General features: G+C 48.1%; 1 protein-coding gene across 12 annotated transcripts in view; it reads right to left on the bottom strand.

Moving 5' to 3' along the window:
- TENM4 (teneurin transmembrane protein 4) overlaps window positions 1-23,393 on the bottom strand; it is a 719,612-nt gene that overhangs the window by 84,044 nt on the left and 612,175 nt on the right. For all 12 annotated transcript variants that reach the window (XM_064576841.1, XM_064576836.1, XM_064576846.1 and 9 more), the window contains 2 exons: window positions 18,220-18,366; window positions 11,134-11,350 (listed from right to left, as the gene is read on the bottom strand). In XM_064576841.1, coding sequence (XP_064432911.1) covers window positions 11,134-11,350; window positions 18,220-18,366 — 364 coding nt within the window. The remainder of the gene's footprint in view (window positions 1-11,133; window positions 11,351-18,219; window positions 18,367-23,393) is intronic.

The following is a 23,393-nucleotide window of genomic DNA, read 5'->3' as shown; positions in this document are numbered from 1 at the left end:
TGCTTTAGGCTGAGTCATCTCCCACTGAACCCTCTGGAATATTTTCTGCTGGCCGACAAAGGTGCACACAAGAACAGAGCCCTTGGCTATTCATTATATGTCAGAGAAATGAATCCATTGGTTGTGGCAAAGGAGAAGCAGGACTGAGAGTGGTTGGTCAGTAGAGATTATTTTGGAGGGGCAAGGCTCCTGCCTGGGACGTGGCTTGGGAACACTGGGGACATGGACATGGAAGGTGTGTGACATGTCCAGATAGGCTGTTCTCTGTGCTATGTAGCCAGAGGCCTGCTTCTGAGAAGAATTCTCAGGAGATGGTTTGTGCTGTTAGAAAAACTCGAGACAGCTCTGCTAAAACGTGACTCCAGATACAGTCTCTCAGGATACAAGTCCATTCCGTGACTGCGTGTCCTATTTTCCTGTCAGAGCACAGGATGGGTCCTGCTTTTACCTGGAAAAGGGAGACTTCTCTTGCTTTGCCCAGAAAGGGGAGACAAGGATGGACCACAATGAGACCCACTTCCTGAGATGGGGACAATGCTGAGCAGAGATGCAGAAAGGAGCCGGCAGAAAGTCCAGCTCATACAAGGGACAGGGCAGGAGGACTGGACAGGGGCAGGCAGCCTGGATGTGGATGTCCCATGTGTTACCAGGTAATAATGCCCAGGCTCCTGAGCAGAGCAGGGATAGAGCTCCAGAATCAGATGTGGCAGGGGTGAGAGCCTGGCAAGAGAAGGCAAGGCTTGAGTCCCTGGGTGGCAGGGGTACTGACTTGCTTACCTCAAGAACTGGGGCACAAAAAGTGTGGTTGGGATTCTGGGACAAGGCAGAAACCCATTTGGCAGAGCTGGTGAGCCACTGGTCAGACAACAGAGCAGTTGAAGGACCTGAGACTGAGCAGCTGGGGCTGCTCGAAGCCTTCTCTTCGGATTGGAGTTGGTTCTAGAGGCCTGCAGGTTGGACCCACAGGGCCCTGCAGGGGTGGGAGGAGAAGTCGGAGGCAGGGAAGGCACACGGGCACATCTCTTTCTTTTGCCAACACTGTCCAGAGGTAGCATCTCTCCACATCACAGCCCAGTCACCGCAGGGTTCACTTAGAGCCAATTCTTGACGCTTCCAGGATCAGACTGGAGAGCTGGTTAGACTCACTGCAGAGCTGTTTGGTGAGTCCTGACCCGAAGCACTTCATTGAGGCCAGGATTAGTAATGCGATGCTTGGCTTTCCAGTATTTTTACTTCTCACTGCTTGAAATTTATCAGGGTCGGATAAGTCCCTGACTCACAAACATGGGAATTACTGCTTGAGAGAGCCCTCACTCAGGAGCCCGGGTTCTCCAGGACGCAGGAGGGTCCTGCTACTCCTTTGCTGAGCCAAGAGCTTTCTCTGACGTCAAAGTTCCCTCTTCTGCCACAAAGAGCTGATGACCTCAAGGTCCATTCACCTCTGCCTGCCATGGTGTTGGGACATCTGCATCAATTCCGTAACAGCACTAAAGCTTCTGGCTAATCAGATTCTTGTTCTTCTCCTGGCTCTCGTAGTGACACGAAAACCTATACAAATACTAAGGTCCTTGCTAATGCTCATGCTAACTCTTGCTATTAGTGACAGGGGCTACTAACACTTACTGAAAGCGTACTGCCCTGACACGTAAGTGTTTTACATCTCATTTCATCCTCAGGCATCCCCATGAGGTGTGGATTATTATCCTCATACGGCAGATGGCAAAAACGAGGCACAGAGGGAGACTTGTCCAAGGTCACAAGAGCCAGCAAAGCGTGGGGCTAGGATGCCAGCCCAGGCTACCTGCCTCTGAGGCTGCGCTCGGAAGTGCTAAGACCTACTGCACATTAGCTTTACATCATGTCAGACAGAATTAGACAGAAAGTCAGGACCAGCTGGGGTTGTGGAGTTGTAGCAGCATCATGCTGTACAGACTTCCAAACTGAAGATGCGGACAGATGGGAATATGGAGGACCAAGTGGAGAACAGAGACTCGGCACAGGGGCTCTGGGCGCAATTGGTTCAGCTTCAAATGCTGGCTCTGCTGGGGCAGCTGGGTGGTTCTGTCAGTCTGACCCTTGATTTCAGCTCAGGTCCTGATCTCAGCGCAGTGGGATCAAGCCCTGTGTTGGGGCTCCGTGCTCAGCCGGGACTCTGCTTCTCTTTTTCCCTCTCCCTCTGCCCCTCCCCCTGCTCCTGCATGCTTGCTCTCTAAAATAAACAAATAAATCTTTTAAAAATATTTTTAAAAAATGCTGACTCTGCCACTTTACAAGCCCTGTGTCTTTGGCCAGGTTACTTAACTTCTCTGTGCCTCAGTTTCCCGTCTGTACAAGAAGGGTGATGAAGTCCCTATGTCATATGGTTTGGGGGGAGAGGTAAAGGTGTTACTACTACTTAGTAGTAACCTACAAAGCATTTCAAACAATGCTGATGCATGGATCATCCTCGGTTAATGGTAGGTGTTATTACTGAATGTGTACTACGTGCCAGCCAGCAGGCTTTTGGGTATTTTATCTCATTTAATCTTCCAAACAACCCGCAGGGAGGGAATTGGTAGCCCCACATTACAGATGAGGACATGGAGCCTTGTTCACCCAAGGTCATCTGCTCTCATTTGCCCAAGGACTTGAACGCAGGCCCTCTCCCCGTAAACCCCAAGTGGTTTCCGCTTCAGCACAGCATCCTCTGCTAAAGCTGCCCGTGATGGACAGCTAGGAACAGGCTCAAGCTACCAAGCAAACAGAGATCATAATTCGGCTTTGAAATCAATAAAGGGATGATCAAGTGGCAGAAGAGGAGTTGTTAGCTGCTCATCAGGATGATGTGAGAAGTTGCTGCCTGCATCCTGAATTAAATTCACCTAGTTGCTTTATCATCATAAACATTCATTTCAATGTGGGGAGGGATTTTTTAAAAACCAACATGAATAATATATAATGGCTGACATTTTGGAGGAAGCAGGATCTTTACCTTCTTCCATCTTCTGCCAGGGTAATTTATCATTGTCTTTCTCCTTACCCCCCTTTTCTTAAGCTGATGGGGTAGCCTGTCAGCTCAGCTTGTTCTGAAACGCAGGAGTGTAATTCAATAATAAATTCACTCAGAGGCCAGCTGTCAGGAAGCTGGTGTTTATTTGAGCTCCATTAGATGGTCTCTACCGCTCAGCCTCTCTGAGGACTCTCCGAGGTCTGGGGCTGGGGGTGCAGGTGGGGTGGCATGCAAATGCCCTTCTGTAAGCACTGTGCCACCGATACGCACATATGGCTCTACATCGGCAGGGCGCTGATGAAAGACTGAAGCGCATATGTGACCTTCCCCCACCCCTTCAATTATTTTTTTCCTCTTGGAAACCCTTGCTTTCAAAATTCCTGGAAACTTCGTGTCTTTATAAAAGGATCTGAAGGAAATTCTGAATGACTGGCATGGCATCAAGGTGACTTCATTTCTCTTTACAGCCAGTTTTAAGTCCTAACTGAGACAACCAACTCTGATCTGGTTAGTGAACAGGCGAGGGACGGATCTTTCTCGGTTCCTGCCCCAAACCCACCTGTCTGGCCGCATGGTCCCCCGTGTTCTCCCCCGTCCTGCAGGCCCCCTCTGCACACCAGGATCATGTACCCCAGACTTCCTGAGACCATCTTGATTTCAAATGTTAGAGCATGGCTCTTGACTTTTGACTTGGAAAACAGTAGCACCATAATTATGCTCCATCTACATTAAAATTCTCTCAATTCTCCGATTATCCCGGAAAGTCTTGCCAGTTCCTCAGTCTAGAAGGCATGCATGTATGTATGTATGTATGTATGTATGTATGTATGTCTCTATCATCTATCTATCATCTATCTATCTACCATCTATCTATTATCTATCATCTATCTATCATCTATCTATCTACCATCTATCTATTATCTATCTATCATCTATCATCTATCTATCAATCTATCATCTATCTACCTATCATCTATCTATCTATCTATCTATCTATCATCTATCTATCTATCTATCTATCTATCTATCTATCTATCTATCATCTATCTATCTTATGTATCTATCTATTTATTTGATGTAGTGTTCCATGATTCATTGTTTGCGTATAACACCCAGTGCTCCGTTCATTTTTAAGTCTTGTTCAACTGAAGCCAACACTAAGCAATGGAGCTTATCAGTAGTACGTGTACACGAGCATGCACACAACCGACCACGTTTCGTGCAGTACCTATCCTTTTCACGGAGCTGCACTGATACGTTCCATTCCATTGTATCCCATTCCATTTAAATTTACTTCTTTTTAAAAAAAATAGTTGCGACTCACGACATTGATTCCATGATGCACTAATGGGTTGTTGGGACCAGAAGCATAAGGTTAAATATATACATATATATATACATATAAGGATAAATAATGTTTTAATGGCCCACCATCCTCACTGAAATCTTTGTCTCAGGCCAAAGGCCGTGCCCCGCCGGAAGTCTTCATTCAGTGAAAGTTCCCTTGTTGGCTCACTCGCTCATTTTCAAAAACAAACATATACTGTTGGCTCCTCTGGGCCAGGCCTGTGGTGGGTGCTAGAGACACAAACAGGTGCCAGATGCAGCCCCTAAGGGGTGATGGCCATACTTTTGAATTCTTGGGATGCTTTGTCTCTACCTCTCTTCAGGCACTCAGCTCTGGCTGATTGGCTGACTCGCTGATTCATTCTGCCATCCGTGTGGCTTAGTCTGTGTCAACCTCTCTGCTTGGCACTAGGGATTCAATGACTAACAAAGGATGGGACACATGAAGAGCCCTCAAGGTAAGGGGCTATGGATGCATATCTTCTTGCATGGAGCAGTATGTACCAAAGAGAGTTGTGTGGCAGCTCTGTACCCCCTCAGAGCCTGGCCAGTCTCTGCTCTACAGAGGATCTGACCCTCTCCACAGCATATGATCCTCTGCCTCCTTTGGGATGAGTGCTCTGGTCACCCATCCCCCATCCTTTTTCTAAAGTCCCGACTCCTCAGGTCTTTTCTCTTTGGGCTCAGTGTGTCCCATCAGCTGACTTTTTTTTTTTTTTTTTAAGATTTTACTTATTTATTTGAGAGAGAGAGAGAGAGATAATGAGAGAGGGCACAAGCAGGGTGGAGGGGCAGAGGGAGAAGCAGACTCCCCACTGAGCAAGGACCTTGATGCGGGGCTGGATCCCAGGATCCTGGGACCATGCCCGAGCTGAAGGCAGATGCCCAACCGACTGAAGGCAGATGCCCAACCGACTGAGCCACCCAGGCGCCCCCATCAGCTGACTCTCATAGCAATCTGTCCACACCCAACTTTCTCATCTGAGTGAGTTGATAAGCTGTTTGGCTTACAGGGGCCCAGAAAGACTTGACAACATCACATTTCTCTCACCCATAGTGTCCTCAAACCTACACTGAACTAATATTCAAATAACTCAGGGATGGTTCTTTTGTCAGAACCTCTTCCTACGATCTGGCATTGGCGATCCACAACTATTTGCTGAAGGGATCTGTCTGCCCTATGTCCAGCCCGTCCTTCCCAAGAGAAGAGATGCAACCAAAATTGTATCATAGGGACATAGTGGCCTTGAGTGGTCTCTGAGGAGGAAATGTCTCATGCTTCCCTCTCTTTCCCAACTGTCTGATCCCAAGCTTTATAGTCTGGGTCCTGTTATCCATCCTCCTTTTATGGATGGTCAGTTGGGGATCCATCTGCCACCTACAGACCCGAGTGGCCCCTTCCTTCCCACTCAGAGGGCACCATACATTATATTTTTCCCATGACTCCAGGTGAGGGACAGGTATTCCACTGAGCAGATGGGGTCTGGGCCTCCAGGCTGGGAAGGAAAGACGGTATTCAAGCCACTTAATCTGGTGATGGTGGTTCTCCTGTCTGCTCTGTCCCCTCTTACTTTAGACCTGTGTTAGATCAGCAGAAGCCACTCACATCCTACCACTTACATGGAGTTGAGGACGGCAGGGGCAGAATGTCAGACAGAGATGCTACTGTATGAAACACCTGCTCTGGACCAGGCATTGTGCTGGGCTCTAGGGACACAGATGAGCCAGGCAGGGTTCCCGAGGGAGGCCTTCCTTACTCCAAGTCCTTCGGGCAGTCCTTCTGCTTCAGTTTGGAGTCAAGCTCTGTGCTCTCCTCCAAGGAGTCCAGCCCAGCCTAGAGCCTACCATGCTTGGCAGGGGCCCTCACATCCTGAAGCCCTGCTGCCCCTCCTTCTCTGAGAGCCACCCCCGCTCCAGGACCTTGGGCGCCAGCTGGGGTGCTGCACAGAAGCATAAGAAGCTCTCCATAGAATTCCTGGTGTCATTGGTGGACCTGAGAGCCTCCTGCTTCTTCATCCCAGCCCTGGGGTCAGGCCTCCCTGAGTCAGACACACAGCTGGGAGCCTGCGGCATGCAGGAAGGCACCTCTGGGGCTGCCCATCCTTGCTGGGCTCAGAAATGCTGCCGTGTCCCTGGGTGACAGCCGGCATCGTGAGGCCTGTTAAATGGACTCCTGTGCAGACCATACGAGTTGTGCTACAGCATATGGGGTGCAGGAGAATGTGGGTTTTTCTGTCAGGCACAGGCACCAAGTCAGGTCTGCCTGCTCATCAGAAACCCCACTCTCTGGAGGAGTGCCATTCCTCCCTAACAAGGACCCCAGCTGACAGCTGGCTGGCACAATGCTGCTTTTTCCTTTCCTCAAATAAGAATTCAACAGTCTAAAGCTCTCTCCTCTCTCGGTGGCTGCTGGACTTCCCTGGAGGACACGTTACTATCAAGTTGCACTTCCAATTAAAAGAGTTAGAAGTTCTTTTTAACAACGTCACCATCACCATCGTCATCATCATCTTCTTCTCCATCATCATAATCGTCATCATAGAATTAGCAAACATTTTTGGTGTGGCCAGTACTAGGTGATGACTTTAGGTACTTTGTTTTTTTCATTTAATTCTCATGGCAACTCTGCAAAGTAGACATTGTTACCCCACTCTTACAGATGAAGAAATTGGAGCTCAGAGAGGTTAAGGAAATTTCCCAAGGTCACACAGGCAGAAAGTGGATGCAAAAGACTTTAAATCCAGTTGTCTGAGATAAATGGATAAAGAAGATGTGGCATTTATATACAATGGAATATTACTCAGCCATCAAAAATGACATCTTGCCATTTGCAACAACGTGGATGGAACAAGAGGGTATTATGCTAAATGAAAGAAGTCAATCAGAGAAAGACAAATACCATATGATCTTGCTCATATGTGGGACTTAAGAAACAAAACAGAGGATCATAGGGGAAGGGAGGGAAAAATAAAACAAGATGAAACCAGAGAGGGAGGCAAAACATAAGAGACTCTTTATCTTAGGAAACAAACTGAGAGTTGCTGAAGGGGAGGGGGTGGGGGATGGGGTAACTGTGTGTCACGCATTAAGAAGGGCATGTGATGTAATGAGCACTGGGTGTCACATGCAGCTGATGAATCACTGACCTCTACCCTTGAAACTAATAATACACTATATGTTAACTAACTGAATTTAAATAAAATAAAATTAAATTAAAAAAAAATAAGTCCAGTTATCTGATTCCAAAGCTTGTGTTATTTTCACTAGGCCATGCCGCTGCCGTAAATGCTACCATTTACTGACCACCTAAGTACCAAGCCCTGTGCTAGGTGCTTTATTTCAGTTAACCCTTTCAATGGCATTCATGAAATAGTCATTATTACTGCCCATTTGTAATTGGAGGCCCATGCACAAAGGTTTAATCCTTTCCTCTGAGGTCACACAGTGCTGGTGGGAGGTAAATCCAAAATTCAAACTCTGGGCACTTTCTGTGAAGCCACATTCCTTCGTACGATAGGAAGGCAGGCCACAACCCAAACCTGGTAAGGTGTTCCACTTCATCCCAGCTACGTAAATAAGCACTGGTCTGCAGACCCAGATCAAGACAGAGGATACCCCTTGGGCAGTCTAATGAGAAAAGCATTTGATGCCTCATGTTTCCAGGTTTCTGGTCACTTGGGCTTTTTTTTTTTTTTTAACATAAAAATCTGTTTGGGGATACTGAGTAGTGATAGACCGCTGTTTCTTCCAAATCTAGATGAGCAAGGAGCAGGGATATAATGGTTTGGGCACATTTTAGGTGAAAGGAATTTTTACAGTAACATTTAGAAGCTTCTGTTATCCATTTATTTGTAGAGTGAATACCATATTCCAGGCCTTGCCCTAAGTGTGATAGGTTCGGAGAGATGAACAGTCTCTGCTTTCAAAGCATCTGTAGTTTAACTGAAGGTGACAGATACATAAACAATGATCTGGGAGCTGACTTCTCCTCCTGCCTCTGCTACTCATCTGTAATATGATTTTTAGCAGATGATTTAACCTCCCTTGACTCTGAATCCTCAGTATAAAATTAAGTAAAATAGATAATGTATCCATCCATCCTCCCTCCCTCCCTCCCTCCCTTCCTTCCATTTCTTCATTGTTTAAGGCAATATGTACGCATGTTTGTTTTGAGCATCTACTAAGTGCTAAAATGAGTAAGATGCAGTCCTTTCCTGGAGGACTCAGTTTAGAGGGTTGATGGACATTTACATATGTGTTATATTAAGCCACTTGTCCAGAGCCATGTACCTGGTAGTGACAGAGCCAGAATTGGAAACACAAGTTGGCCTGACTCCGAGGCCTATGCTCTCCCCTTCTGTCGAAAGGTTCCTTTCTCCTGGTACAGCTTTCTCAAGTTCCCTGCAAGTCAGACCCGCTGGAGCCACAGTGGCGAAAGCCTGTGTGGGTCCCCAGGGGTCTGCGGCATGTAAGCAGCAGGCTTTGGTGGGTCACCAGAAGACATGCAGGGGGCGTGGTCCCTGCTGGCACCGATCAGGATGGCACGGTAAGGGTCCTGCCCACTGGCAGGCAACCAGCCAGAACCCTGATCAGATCCCATAATGGGCCCAGTAAAGAAAGGCTGAGCCAGGAATATTACCCTTGGTGGGAATAATATGCCTATCTCCAGTTGATTAAAAGAACATAGGCCATGAGAAGGCCCACAAGCATATACAAAGTCACACAATTGAATAAAAGAGCAGGAAGCTTCCTACCCAGAGACAAAAGCAGCATTTCTGACCAAGATAAACGAATAGGTTTTTCTTCTCTCTAGTTCTGCTCCTGGCTCAGCCACTTGACTAGCCTGTGAATTTGGGAAGGTCATTTAACCTCTGCGGTTCTCAAGGTTCTTGAGGTGAGTTGAAAGATTTGGACTACAAAGCACTTTCATCTCTGAAAAGGTTAAAGTTTGAATGATTTTACGCACTCCTGTTACGCCCCGCCCACTGGGCTCAGAGTACTCCCCCATTTCACTCTCTCTGTCCTGTCCTTGCTCCTTGTGAGGAGGGATGGGGGCAGTGGGAGGCAGGTGCTCTGGACCCCACAGTCCTGTGGTGTGAAGCCCGAACCCGGGCTCCATCCCGCCCCAACAGGGGGGCCTTCTCCTTGGATCCCCAGTTATGCCTCGCCTCCCAGGGCGGCTCCTTCTGCGGCCCCTGCCCTTCCCCCCCTCACACATTCGCCTCAAGCGAACTGTTGTGTGCTCCTGGTTTTGACTCCTGCTTGCTTGTTGAAGGCTCCCAAATCAACACCTCTGACCTCCATGTGAGCTCCAGAATAGCTTATGAACTACAAAATCTCCCTTCCTTGCCCTTACTGTGCAGGGGGGAGGTCATCACCTGGCTCCCAACCATCCTGCTGCTCTCGGATCCCCAACCTGGTGAAGGCAACACCATCTCCCAAGGCATCTGAGCGAGAGACTCCTGCGTTTCTCAGGCCCAAGTGATGCCTGAGCCCTGCTGATCTCCCCCTTCAAACAGAACTTGAGGATGGCCTTCCCCCTTCCCACCCCTCACCACAAGCCCGTTGTCCCCGTGGGCCAGGAACTCTCTGGCACAGAAGTCATGGACACAGAAGGGACAAAATCTGTAACTGCTGAACTGAACTGTGCTGGCTTTAGAGAAAGCTCTGCATGTAAGAGGCATCCCTACACTGGAAGACATTCAAAAGAAATTATTACAGGTCACTCTCAGATGCTATGCCTGGGTCGAGAGCCCAGTCGGGGGAGCGGAGAATAGAGAGCGGCCTTTTGCTGGCCCCGTGCGCTTTCCAGCCCCTGGTCTTTGTACAAGCTATTCTTTCTCCTGGGAACACTCTCCCCTCCCTGGCCAAGCCAATCATTTCTCATCTTTAAGACTCTGTCCTTAAGTCATGGTTTTCCCCTCCGCAGGAGCACCTCCTCAACGGTCCCAGAGTACCCTGAGGGCACAGTTCTGGTGGATCACCCTGGAGGTCTTTTTTTTTGTCCCGTTAGTGGACTGGGAGTGACCCATGAGCAGGGACGTGTCCTATTCACCTCTGTGATTCCAGCACAGGACCTCGCACAGAGTGGACCTCAGTGAACAACTGTCCAGTGGGTGACAGACACAACTGAACACTTGAGAAAGAATGCACAGGCAGGGGCGCCTGGGTGGCTCAGTTGGTTAAGCGACTGCCTTCGGCTCAGGTCATGATCCTGGAGTCCCTGGATCGAGTCCTGCATCGGGCTCCCTGCTCGGCGGGGAGCCTGCTTCTGCCTCTGACCCTCCCCCCTCTCATGTGCTCTCTCTCTCTCATTCTCTCTGTCTCAAATAAATAAATAAAATCTTTAAAAAAAAAAAAAAAGAATGCACAGGCAGACGGCCTGGGGGGCCAGCCGCTACACCCCACCCCCCACCGTCTTCTGGACATCGGCTCTGAGGGTGAACAGTGTTAAAGCGTTTCCGCTAGTCTGGAGACGGCAGAATCAGTAAGAGCTGACTGCAAAGAGGGTATTGATCCAAGATTCCCCTTGGACCTTTGATTTCTCACTCTCTCCATCTATCACCCAGCGGGAACAACACAACTTGGCTCATTAAAATTCCAAATGCCTGGGATAGCAGTTTTCTAAGTGTGGGCACCTGAGGCTGCTTCTCTGTCTCCCGTGACATTCCATCGAGAGCCTTCAATGCCCACCCTTCTGGCTTCCTTCCCACCCCCACCACCCCAACGGTGGCCCAAGAGGTGATTCAGTTCTCACGCAGACAGCCACGGCAGGGGCTGGGGCCCAGGGGACTCACCCTCCATCAAAGGGGTTCTCCCCGGGAATGATGTGCGTGCTGTCCCTGCCCACAAGGAACTTGATGCGGTCGTAGAAGGAGTGCAGGTTCTGCTGGGACGTGGGGGCCTGTGTCTCCTGGATGATGTCCAGAGGGTCAGGAGAGCCCAGGCACAGCGGGTTGACATGGCAGAGGGGCTGGAGGCAACAGTCAGGGTCCATGCAGTCCAGCAAGCCATCTGCAGGGGTGACAGAGCATTAAGTTCATACCGCTACAGTCTACCAGCCGCATCTGTCCACAATGCCTTCGTTCACGTCTCTATTTTCCACTCACTGAGACACTTGATTAAGGACCTGACATAAGCCAAGGGCTTTGCAGGGAGATCCAGGGGCTTCAGATCTGCTCCTAGCCCACTCACCTAGTCGGGGAGACGGACAAGCCCGTGTACAGGGGGACAGGTGGGGATAAGGTGTTTCTGTTTCTTTTCGAAGAGACAGAAGGAATTCTATGAGGGCCCAGGGGTGGGAGAACATACTGAACATCTGAGCTGCTCAGCTCAACTCAGAAGATGAGGGACGAGCCCAAGAAGAGACTGTCGGTGCTGGTGGAAGCAGAAGTATCGGGGACGTGGGCCAGCTTAGGGAGTTTGCCTACCACCCCCAGGATGGGGACGGTGGGAGCTCCTGGAAGGTTGAAAGCCAGGGGGACATCGTCTGATCTACATCACTGAAAGAAGCTCTCCTGTAACCAGGAGGGGGTACTGAAGCTGGCCCAGAGTGGAAGCTGGGGGCCCTGCGGCGGGCAGCGAGGGCGTCTCTGAGGTTGCACGGGGCACAAGAGATCAGAGCAGGAACAGTGGAGGTGGGGAGAAGTGGGTGGTTTGGAGGGAAATTTAAGGGTTACGAGCAATAAGAGCCAGGAGTGGGGGACAGGAACAGCCCAGGGTGACAGTCTGTTTGCTTTGTTGCAGAGAGCAGTCTAAGGGCATGTGTTCCTCTGGGTTCAAATTCTGCCTCTCTTGCTTATTAGCTGGGCACCCCACCATCCTGGAGACCTAGATCCTGTTCCGGTTACCTCTGTTGTGTCCCCAGCTCTTAGTTCAGGAGTTTAAAACATGGCTGTGAAGTAACTACACGAATGAGAATTGAATGAATTGACAAATGCATCAGGGGATGAAACCAAGTGACAGTCCACAAAAGCCAGAAAACCACTATCTTCGTTCACTTCAGCTCAACAGTGTGGTATGGTGGGAGCATCATGAGGCTCAGGCTGCAGCTCAGGTCCCAGAACTGCCCCTAAGCATGCCCGTGGACGGATGTCTGCTCTCACTCTCTGAGCCCCAGTCTCCTCATCACTGACATGCCTCCCTCGCTTCTATCTCCCAGGGTTTACGATACAGATTCCGCCCACCAGAGCACAGCACAGCCCGAGCCAGATACGGCGCCCCATCCACACAGGCGGCCCCCCAAGCCTCCTTACTAGCCTCAGATGTATTGGCCTCCGGTAAGCTACCTGACCTCCCTGAAATCCGTTCTTTTTCCCTTAGTAAACTGGGGACAAAAATCCCTTGTCTTTCTTGCCTACTTCTGCATGGCATTCCAGACTTCATGACTGCCTTGAGGGTAGCGCAGCCTCAACAGCCTGGACTCCAGAACCCAGACTGTCTGGGGTCAAACCCTGGCTCTGAAACTTACTACTTGGGGGCAAGTTACTTAAACTCTCTGGCCCCCGTTCCCCATGTGTCTTACAAGGGGATTATAAAAGTGTCACATAAGTATTTGTGACATAAGTACAAAACATAGTATATGTCCCCAAATCTAGCAGAGTACTGGGTACACAGTAAGTACTTCCTAAGAGGTGGCCCCCCTTCCTGTCCCTGAGTCTACACCATGGCTCACCAAAGTGTAGGGCCATTTGTCCTTGGTCTGCTCACCTCCCAGATTCATCTTGAGATGTGGAGGAAAGGCCTCTTCTGACCCCAGCATGGTCCCGGGTCCTAACTCATGGCTCCTGTACCAGAGCCCAGATACGCCTACTAACTGCCTAGCGAAGCACCTGTCTCCTCCGGCGGATGGCGGCTCCATCACACGTTCTCGTGCTGCCCCTGTCAGATGTGGCTTAAACACATAATTACAGCCCAAGCTATGGGTTATTTGCATTCTGCTATTGATGTTAGCCTGACAGATTCAGCTGCCGCATCCATAACTCCGCAGAAATGCTCCATTATTCAATCCCAGTGAGCAGGGACGTTGACCATTAAATCAGCAAGCACAATTGAAGGGCTGTGAAAAGTCATGGCTAATTTGAAATTTTATTAGCTATTGCCTGCTCTTGTTTACCACTGAAGCAGACCCTGGAAGCCAGTCTTCTACCTCTTTATAAACACTTTGCTCTGTGGCATCTTGGAAGCACTGCTCCCTGTTCTCTAGTCCTGGCGGAAGGTTAGCCAGGAATTACTGTTATTATTGTTAATATTATATTAAATGATGATGATGACGACCACAGGCATTGTGCTAAATGCTTGGCAAAGAATGCTTTCAAGGAAGGCATCATTGAATCTTCCCAGCTCAGTGAAGTAGCCGCTGTTGTCACCATCACCCACATGTTATTTATTTTATTTTAAAAAAAGATTTATTTATTTACTTGAGAGAGAGAGAGAGAATCCCAAGCAGACTCCATGCTGAGCGTGGAGCCCGATGCGGAGCTTGATCTCATGACCCTGAGATCATGACTGGAGCCGAATTCGAGAGTTGGATGCTCAATTAACTGAGCGGCCCAGGCTCCCCGTCACCCTCATTTTAGAGAGAAGGAACTGTAGGCTCAAAGTGGTAGAGTAACTTGGTCAAGTTTGTGTAGTCAGAGAAGGAGGTGACTTGGAATCTGAGCCCAGTTCTTTCTGAAGTATGAAAGGTTCTTTGAGTCCTGAAGAGACTTTTGGGAACTATTTCTTTTTTGGTTTTTTTTTTTTTTTTAAGATTTTATTTATTTATTTGACAGAAAGAGACACAGCGAGAGAGGGAACACAAGCAGGGGGAGTGGGAGAGGGAGCAGTCCTCCCGTGGAGCAGGGAGTCCGATGCAGGGCTCGATCCCAGGACCCTGGGATCATGACCTGAGCCAAAGGCAGACGCTTAATGACTGAGCCACCCAGGTGCCCCACTGGGAACTATTTCTTAAGTGGAAAACATGAATTTATGAGTCTTGCTGAAATACCTCTCTTCCGTGCCCTTCCAGCTCCCTGGGTGAACTCCATCACAGCACTCACTCCCCCTCCCCCCACTCTAATGTTGGTTTTCTCTCTCCTTCCCCAGACATGGAGCTCATCTCAGTATCCCTGTGCCTCCTCTAGCTTCTGGCTTCATCCTTGCTTCTGAAATCAGGCTTCCCCACACTCCTATTTTCTTTCCTTTTTTAAAAACAAATTAAGCTGGGGTGCCTGGGTGGCTCAGTCATTAAGCGTCTGCCTTTGGCTCAGGTCATGATCCTGGGGTCCTGGGATCGAGCCCCTCATTGGGCTCCCTGCTCCACGGGAAGCCTGCTTCTCCCTCTCCCACTCCCCCTGCTTGTGTTCCCTCTCTTGCTGTGTCTCTCTCTGTCAAAAAATAAATTAAAAAAAAAATCTTAAAAAAAACAAAAACAAATTAAGCCATCAATTTTAAAAACAAATCGTTGTTTCCTGGGATCAGAGGCCCTTTGTGATCTAGTTGGCCATTCTGCTGGAAATGAAAGTCTCAGCAAGGGCTCTAAGCTCCAATTTGGCCCATCTACAAAGGGCACAATCAGACGTGCCTCACAGCTGGGCTGGGGGGATTAGGTGAGATCACGGATGTGAGCACTTGGCATGATGACCAGCACCTAAGTCTGTGCTTGGTAAACAAGAGTCCCTGTTAGCTCCTTGGCCGGGTGCTTCCCTTGGACAGGCATCCTCACAATGGACCTGTCCTGGCTCCCTCCCACACACATTTCAGGGCAGCTCTTTCTGGATACAGCCTGGCTTTGAAGAACTGAACCAGACAAAGATGGCCTGAGAGACACACCGGTAAGTCAGAAGTGGAGACCCAGGAGACCTGAAGATTGGCGTTCTCTGAAATGGAGCCACTTCACACAAGCGGGGCTCTCATGAAAGTGCTGGGATCGTGGAATGGCTCATGGGTACGCTTCACAGGACAGAGTGACAACGCCAGGCCAACAATTCTGTCCACCTAGGCCTTCCTGGGTGGACGCTCCCTCATCATTGACTCAGCAAATATTTGCGAAGTAGTAAATGTGGGCTAAACCTCTGCTAATAGAGATGATCATTATTAAAGGAAGCCCCTGTTTCAAAAATGAGTGGGGCCCACAAAATTCTTATCAAAGGTGCAGTTTACGAGACAGGCTTTCGTGCAAATCCTCTGTTTTCAAAGGCAGCACCCGGTAGCCTGATACGGGGCATGTGGCTGCCTGCAGTAAGGGAGACTTCCATGCTTCCGTTTTCGTAGGCAGAGGTGACAGACTTGAGAAGAGGTATGTTAAGAGGAAAAAGTAGCTTTGGGGAGAGAAAAGTAGAGATGGGAACAGGTCTGGGAAATTCATGGACGAGCAAATTCTTTGTGTTGCAGTTGTTTGCATGGTCCTCACACTCACGGGCCCGTGGACAGTGTGTAACCCGTCCATCTCTCTCCCTGTGGGCTTAGCTGCTGCCTGGGCCCCACAGCCCAGCAACCAAGCCTGTCTTACTGCGGCTGCAGAACAGCCTTACAGCAGCCCGTGAGCAGCACCCAGGGCGGCCCTGGGGATGGGGGGTGTGCCTCCCCCCTGCCCCCGTACACATCTGGGAGAAGTTTTTGTCATTTGCGATAATAAACTCTGTGCCTTCTTTGAAAAGGCTTCCAAAATCTCTATCTGCCCCTTGCAACACAGGATTTTTAAAGGTCAATTTCTCTCTTATCTCTTATCACAAGAAACGTGGTTTAGAGATAGTCTGAAGGGTGACCGAATTCTATGGCTTTACGGGAGCTCTCCATTCCAGCAATGGGAGATGGGGAGGAGGAGGGAGGGCAGAGAGCTTTGTTCTCCGCTCTCCTGCAATTTCTCCTTCCAGGTGGCATCTATCAGTGATCTGTATTGCAATCCACGATCATTTTTCATGGGACCGACAGCGCCTGAAGAGATGATCACACCTTGAAGCTGCTTACAAATCCTTCATCCAAAGGGGACTGGTTGTTTTAAGATTCCAGGCAATTTTATACTCTGGCTTCTTTTTTTCAAACACCCATTCCATTCTAACCCTAGCTCTCCTGCTGATCCCACTGCTGACACTGGGCAAATGTCTTCAGCTCACCCAGCCTCAGTTTCCCCCCATGGAAATGTCTGCCCTGCATGTCTGTTGTGAAGGGCTGGACATCACGTCCACAGAGCGCCCAGCACAGTGCCTGGCACCAGGGGATGATCTCTAAACTATGGCTCTTACTTTCCTTGTACACTTGAATTATTTCCCTTCTAGCAAGGAGCATGGAACAGTTTGGGACACAAATTTTAATCAAGAGATGAAAAAGGTCAAAATACATTATTATATGGAGAAACACATTATAATCTGAAGTGAAATAGAGTGTAAAATTTCATAGAGAGCATAATTCCAATTTTTAAAAATAATGATTTATATATGGGTATATATTTATTTTTATCATAAATATCAAGCTTCTGTGCTTACAGGTAGTAAGGCGCAGGACAACGGGAACTGACATTTGCAGGTGAGGGACTGAGGCTTAGAGAAGTTGAAGAGCCCACTCAGGGGCCTGCAGTCAGCACATGGGAGAGCCGGGGTTTAAATCCCAGCCGTCTGGGTAGAGATCCCGCACTTTTCATCGCTGTGCTGAGCTGCCTTTCAGGCACGTTGAGTGCACCTGCCATCCTCACGGCGACCCTGCAGGGCAAGCATTCTTATTCTCACTTTACAGCCACTTTGCATGCTTGGGCCACAGTTTCCCCATCTCTGAAATGGGCATGAGACAGACACACCCCATCAGAGGGTCACTATGTCACAGCTGAGAAGACGTGTGACAGCATTTCAGGAGCGGTTTCATGGACCGAACTACACGAAGAAGGAACATCTTCTTGTCAGGTGGGTCAGGGTCTTTCTCTGCCTGCCGGCTTTGCTGGTCCCTCGCCAGCCAGCGCTCTGGTGACATCTGGAGGCGTGTAAGGGTGAAGGGACTCTGTCATCGCTGTGCCTGGCCTAGGGCCTGGCCCCATAGGAGGAACTCTGGATATTTATGGAGCACAAGAATTTTTTTCATTTCTCTATCTTTTTAATCTCTCCTACTAACCCTCTGAGATTAGGAGAGTTAAGAAGGATCAACCCATCTTCTAAGAGGGATAGTAGAGCACATCGTGATTATATTTATCCAAGTGACACAACAGAAGAAAGAAGGTTAATGCTAGGACCAATATAAGGATTGGAATGGTCCTCATGATCCAACTGCCGCATTTCATAAATAGGAAGTGTGAGGCCCAGAGACATCAAGTAACTTGCTTAGGGATACACAGGGGATTGATAGGGATTAGAACCCTGGTCTCTTCTCTCTCAGCTGAGAAATGTTCCACAAGACTAGGCCTCTCTTCCTTAGGGTCTGGACTGTGCAGCACTTGAAAAAAACCTATTAACTAAGACCAATTCTATTACAAACCCACAGGGACAGAGGGTGTGGGGGCAAAGGTGGCTTGTTGGGGGTTACTACCAGAATCAGGGGAGAAGGCATCTCAACCAAAGGTAACTCAACCTCCCTCCGCTGGAGAAGCATCCTTTCTGCCACTTTCTGTAATACAAAACTGGACGGGCCTCTTCTTGTCCATTTCCAGTGAGGGGGATTGTGTAACTTTGCCAGGTAACCCATCCCACTATTGAATTGCTAGAAAATTCTTTCTTCCATATGGCTTCTCCCCTCCGCTGGCTGTCAGATGGCCATTAATTTCATTTCCATTAGTTCATTTAAATTAATTGAGATGGAACAACTAGAGACATGTACTCATTCCTTTGACCACACGTGCAGTTTTATGCCCGCCCGCCGCCCTGGGCCCCTGCCCGACCCCCGCCCGAGCTGCATGGCGTCCCCAGGTGCCGGAGCCCTACCTCCATCGTTGTCTTTGCTGTCACCACAGGCGGTTTCCATGGATGTGTCACAACCTGCTCCTCTCCAGCCCAGCTGGCAGACGCAGTGCCAGCCATTCAGGTCCAGGGTACATCTGCCGTTGCCATTGCACAAGCCAGGGCAACCCTCTGCAAGGCAAAGCATACGGCATCGAGGTCTGCTCGCCCACAGCCACCTGCGGTCACACACACTCACGCTCTTCCTGCCTGCTCGGGAAACGCGCTCACGTCCACCAGCATGCCGATGCCCTCAGCACCCAGGGAGGCTGGGATCGCTGGGAAGCGCCACGTTGCCGAGGGTGCTACCGAGACTCCCAGGTGGAAGGACTTGCTAAGGCCGCCCGGTGAGGAGGTGGCACAGTTGGGAAGGTGGGGACAGGTCTGAAACTCACACCTTCTGCAGTGAATGTCCCCCCTTTCAAAAGTGATCAGGATGCCCAAGGGGGAGCCCGTGGATGGGAGCCTGCCAGAAGGTGACCGATGGAAACTTTTGCCTGATCCCTGCTCCATGTTCACTCTCGTGTGTTTTTCCCGTTTCTGGGGGCTGTTTGGAACAAAGGACTCACCTCTCCGTTTACTCCTTATGTTCCCTCAGCACTTCTGGGTCTCATTTTAGAAGGGCTATCCTCTTTTTAGTACTTGTTACTGGGTCAACTACCATTGTACTGTTACTTGTACTTGACCCTAGGCTTTTATTTTGCCCCATTTTCTCCTAAACAACCATTTGCTTTGAGGAAGAGCCCTTGGGTCTTCTCCTTCCCATCTTATGTATCACCACTAGGAAGAGGGTTCTACACGCAGAAGACCCCGACGACTGCCATGAGAGAGACTAGCTAGGGCTGTCTGGGATTGCAAACGCAGGTACAGGCAGGCTGCCCTTCCCTGATTTTGTTCATCTGTACATTCACGTGCCTGCCTTTTATCAAGCACCTTCTCTGGGCTAGCACTGGAGGTACAGAGATGAATAAGACCTACTTCTTATTCTTGAAGAGCATGCAGCCTATCAGACGAGACAGATTTGTATAAGCAAAATATTTCACTGCTAAATGCCCTCGGGGAGATGTACAAAATCTGGTGGGAACCTGATACGGGAGTGGCCATCTGTCTGAGAGAAGCTTGGGTGATTGCATCAGGAAGGGTCAGGCGATGTTTAGATTCTGCCGTGGTTCCGTTTTGCCCATATCATAAGGTAGGGAGTTATCCTTACTAGTCAAGCAGATTTACAGGTTTTTTATTACTACCCTTTTAAACCCTTCTCTCTGAGGTCATGGCTCAGAAATCTATGTCTGAGAATCTGTTAAGTTACATGGTTCCCTTCAGCTTCTATTTGGCCCTTGGTTTTCATTCAAGTCTTCATTTTAACACCTGTCAACTCCTTCCTCAGAGCGGCTTTCAAAAAACACCTTTCACTGGCCTGCCTTCTGTGTCTTCTCTCTGGCCCTGCTCAGTCTTAGGGAAGGGTACGGACGTCAAAGTCATCTATAAGACTTAATTTATTGTTATAAGCAGCAAACTGCTACAAATATGGCTACAAAGTAAATCTTCTGCCACAAAATAACTGAAAATTGACCCCTTATTCTTAAATGGGACCAGTGTGAATGGAGCTGTCCCATACAAGACGTAGGCTGAGGCGGGGACACCCCGACTGACCCATCAATTAGAATATAAAACTTTAGTGTTTCAAGGCCTGTTGATAGTTGACTTTTATTACAAAGTAAAAGAAAGGAACATGTTCATTTGTATTTGAGATGTTCAGACAGCAGCCAATCAATCACTCTGGCCACCGTGTTTGTCACTCAAAGGAAGAAACAGTTATTGACTGTGCACTCCAAGCCTAGGAGGGATCCTTGCAGAAGTTTAGAAGCAAATGTGGACTCTGGTCCTTGCACAGCAGAAGCCTGTTGGGAAGGGTGGGAAGCCACCAGCATGGCTCCCCCACAGGTGACCGGGACAGCAGGCGTACAAGCTCAGGAACTGTACTGTGGCATGCAGGTGATCAGCCAGGCATCGGACCCGGCTCCCAACACCAGCCACCCTTCCCGGTCCAAGCAATTAGGGACCCCTTCTTTCCCTGACTAGTTCCATTTGAATGTTTATCCACCCAGCAGGAACTGCCTTTCAATGGAGCCCCATTTGTATTTGAAATCAGTCTTGGAGGAAGGAAGTTGAGTCCAATGGTTAAGAATGGTAGTAGATTGCTTTCTCTTGCTCCAAGATGTAGCCTCCCGTCAGCTGCAAAGAATATAAGCCTGGATGCCCTACCAGTCTGGTTCAGCACTCAGTGGCTTTTACGACCTTATTTAATTTCTTTGAGCCCCAGCCTACTTATACAATGGGGTTTCGCAGGGGATTAAATAATATAATGTGTGCATGATGCACAAAGCCTGACCTACAGCTTCAAGACAGTATATGAATCTTCTACTGACCTTTACCTTCTATTTTGAGCAGAAGGCATACAGTATCATGAGTTGTGCCCAAACCTCACATAGGGCTCATAGAACGGCAACATAGAAACCTGAGGCACTTGTCTAGATCAAAGCAGCCAATTTTGTCTGTGAAGGTCCAGATAATAAATATTCTAAAATATTTGTGGCTAAATGGCTAAAATGGCTTGTGAGCCATAGGGTCTCTATTGCAATTATTCAAATCTGGTATTGTAGTGGGAAAGCAGCCAGACATAACTTACAAATGAATGATGGCTGTGTTTTGATAAAACTTTATTTACAAAAACAGGTGATGGGCCAGATTTGGTCTGTGTCCTGTAGTTTGCCACCTGCTGGTTTAGAGGCTTCAGGACAGTGATACCATGACAGTTGCCATCTGCTGAGGGCCTACCATGGCTTGCCACTCTGCTAGACACTTCACGCGTATTACTTTTAAATTAAATAACTTTTTGTTATTCTTTCAGATCCTGGTTTTCTAAGGCAGTTCCAATTTCACACCATTTAATCCTAAATTGTAAATTAAAACCATGTGTTGTAACACAATGTGGACTTTGGAACTGGGCAGACCTCAATTCAAATCCCCATACTACCTTTTTAGTTACTACCCATGGGATGACTGGCAAATTATTTAACTCTCTCTGCCTCAGTACTGTCATCTGTAAAATGGAGGTAATACCTAATTCAAAGAGTTGCTGAGAAGATTAAGGAAATAATGTATGTTAATTATTTAGCAGGGTAGGTAACGTAAGTAGGCATTCAATAAATGATAGGTGCTATTATTATTATTATTGAATTGATTTGTCTTAATATTGTATAACTTCACTAAGAAATTCACAAATCAGAAAATAACCTTTGCCAGTTCCAGCTGTATCAATGTTTGGGTCAAGAGCTATGGTTCTCATAATACAAACACTGCCAAAGACAGCTAAGACGAGCCCAGCAACGTGGTCATGGGGGTCAACATGCAGCTCAGTGGGAGGCAGCAAGATGGGTTCAAGGCCACGAGTCCCAGCCCAGGCCCACCGCTTCATGCTTTCCTAGTGCTCTGTCCTCCTTGGAAGCAAGTGTCCCAAGTATACATAAATTACTAGTTTTGCAATTAGTTTAATGTCTTATTCCCTCCATTAGAATATAAACTCCATAAAGGCAATGTTGGCTTTAACCCAGTGCCTCGCACATAGCAGGTACTCAAAGGGTATTTGTTGAATCAATGAATGAGACAAGAGACCTAGGTTCTGGTACCTGCTGCCTAACTTGTGAGATCTCTGCAAAGTTACTTTTCCTCTTTTGGCCTCAATTTTCTTATCTATAAAATGAAGGTTCAGATGAGATGATGCGTTAGGTCCTTCCAGTACAACCGACCCATTTGAGAGGGTCAAAACAACTGTAATTTTGATGATACTGTTCTTAACTTCAGCAAACTTTACTCAGCACCTACTGGATGCCAGGCAGGTGTGTGTTAATTCTCTCTGCCCTCGATAATTTCATATTCTATTTACCTACACCTTGCTTTGTTCCAGGAAGGACTTACAATGGGTCTCATACTCTCAAACAATATTTCTCAAAGTGAATTTTGCAGAATGCCAGTTCTATGAGGTCCTCAAAAACAAGCTTCTGCAGTCAAGTAAGTTTGGAAAACGTTTTATGCTATAATCTCATTGTAGAAAGTCACACTGAACATTAATACGTTAAAGGCTCTGAGGGTCTGACAATAAAGAAACTTGCTTATTTGATTATCAGGACATTTTCCAATTTGACCTCAGAATCTTCTTTCCCCTATAACCACTTATAATAATGTGGAATATTCCATTCCACAAAGCCCTCTTTGGGAATCCCTGCTCCAGTGAGCTCGGCTTAGCCCACGATGCCGAGTGAACACGTTCTGTGCTGTTTGGCGTGCGTTCTCGGGGAGGGGAAGCTCTATCTGTGAAATCATAGGAACACTTTAAATACCGTTAGTTTCTTCAAATGGACCAAGTTATACCCTGGGGGTCTGCACTGTCCTACCGGTTTCGGGGTTTCAGAGGGACTCTGAGTACCTGTGGGTTAAATGAGGTTTGCTTTCAGCCAGGAGTTTGCTTCTGGAGTAATCACACCCCCATTAGCCAGGAAGAGGAAGCCTCCTCTGGGGTGACTTGCTGACTTTCTTAAAGCAAAATGCCCATCCTTACCCACCACTAAAGCTCATTAATTCTACAAACTCTGTAACTCATCAATAATTCAGAGAACCAAACTGACATTAACAATCCCCTCTGGAAGGACTCACATCAGGCATTTGCTAGAGCCAAAATAATGTAATTTCAAGGTTTAGAGAAGGCCTAAGCTTTTCAAAAGAAAAGATGCCCTTTAAATGACAAGGGACCACTTTATCTTCAGCCTTCTGTGTAAGCCTATGAAGAAGTCCCCTTGAAGCTAGCGTAAGGATGATAAGAAGACTTTCTGAATCCTTGAAGATAGTTTTTAGTTAAGTGGCAAAGGGGCTGTGTGTTAACCCTACCATATATTGGAATGTCCCTTTCTTTATGGTTCTCTTTCCAGTTCTCTTGTACTTTTTCATCCCTACAGTCACTTCCCTAAACAAGGTCATCATCATCTCCCACGTCGATGATGGCAAGAGTCTCCTAATTGGTCTGTTTGCCCCCAAATGTTCCACCTCAACTCTTTTTTTCCCCAATATGGCCAGATTGATCCTTCCAAATCACAAATGTCATC

The sequence above is a fragment of the Mirounga angustirostris genome, unplaced genomic scaffold (genome assembly GCF_029215605.1).
Source record: "Mirounga angustirostris isolate CCGP_5_RB_7025 unplaced genomic scaffold, mMirAng1.0.hap1 SCAF_13, whole genome shotgun sequence".
NCBI lineage: Eukaryota > Metazoa > Chordata > Mammalia > Carnivora > Phocidae > Mirounga > Mirounga angustirostris.
This window is presented reverse-complemented; position numbering and strand designations above follow the sequence as displayed.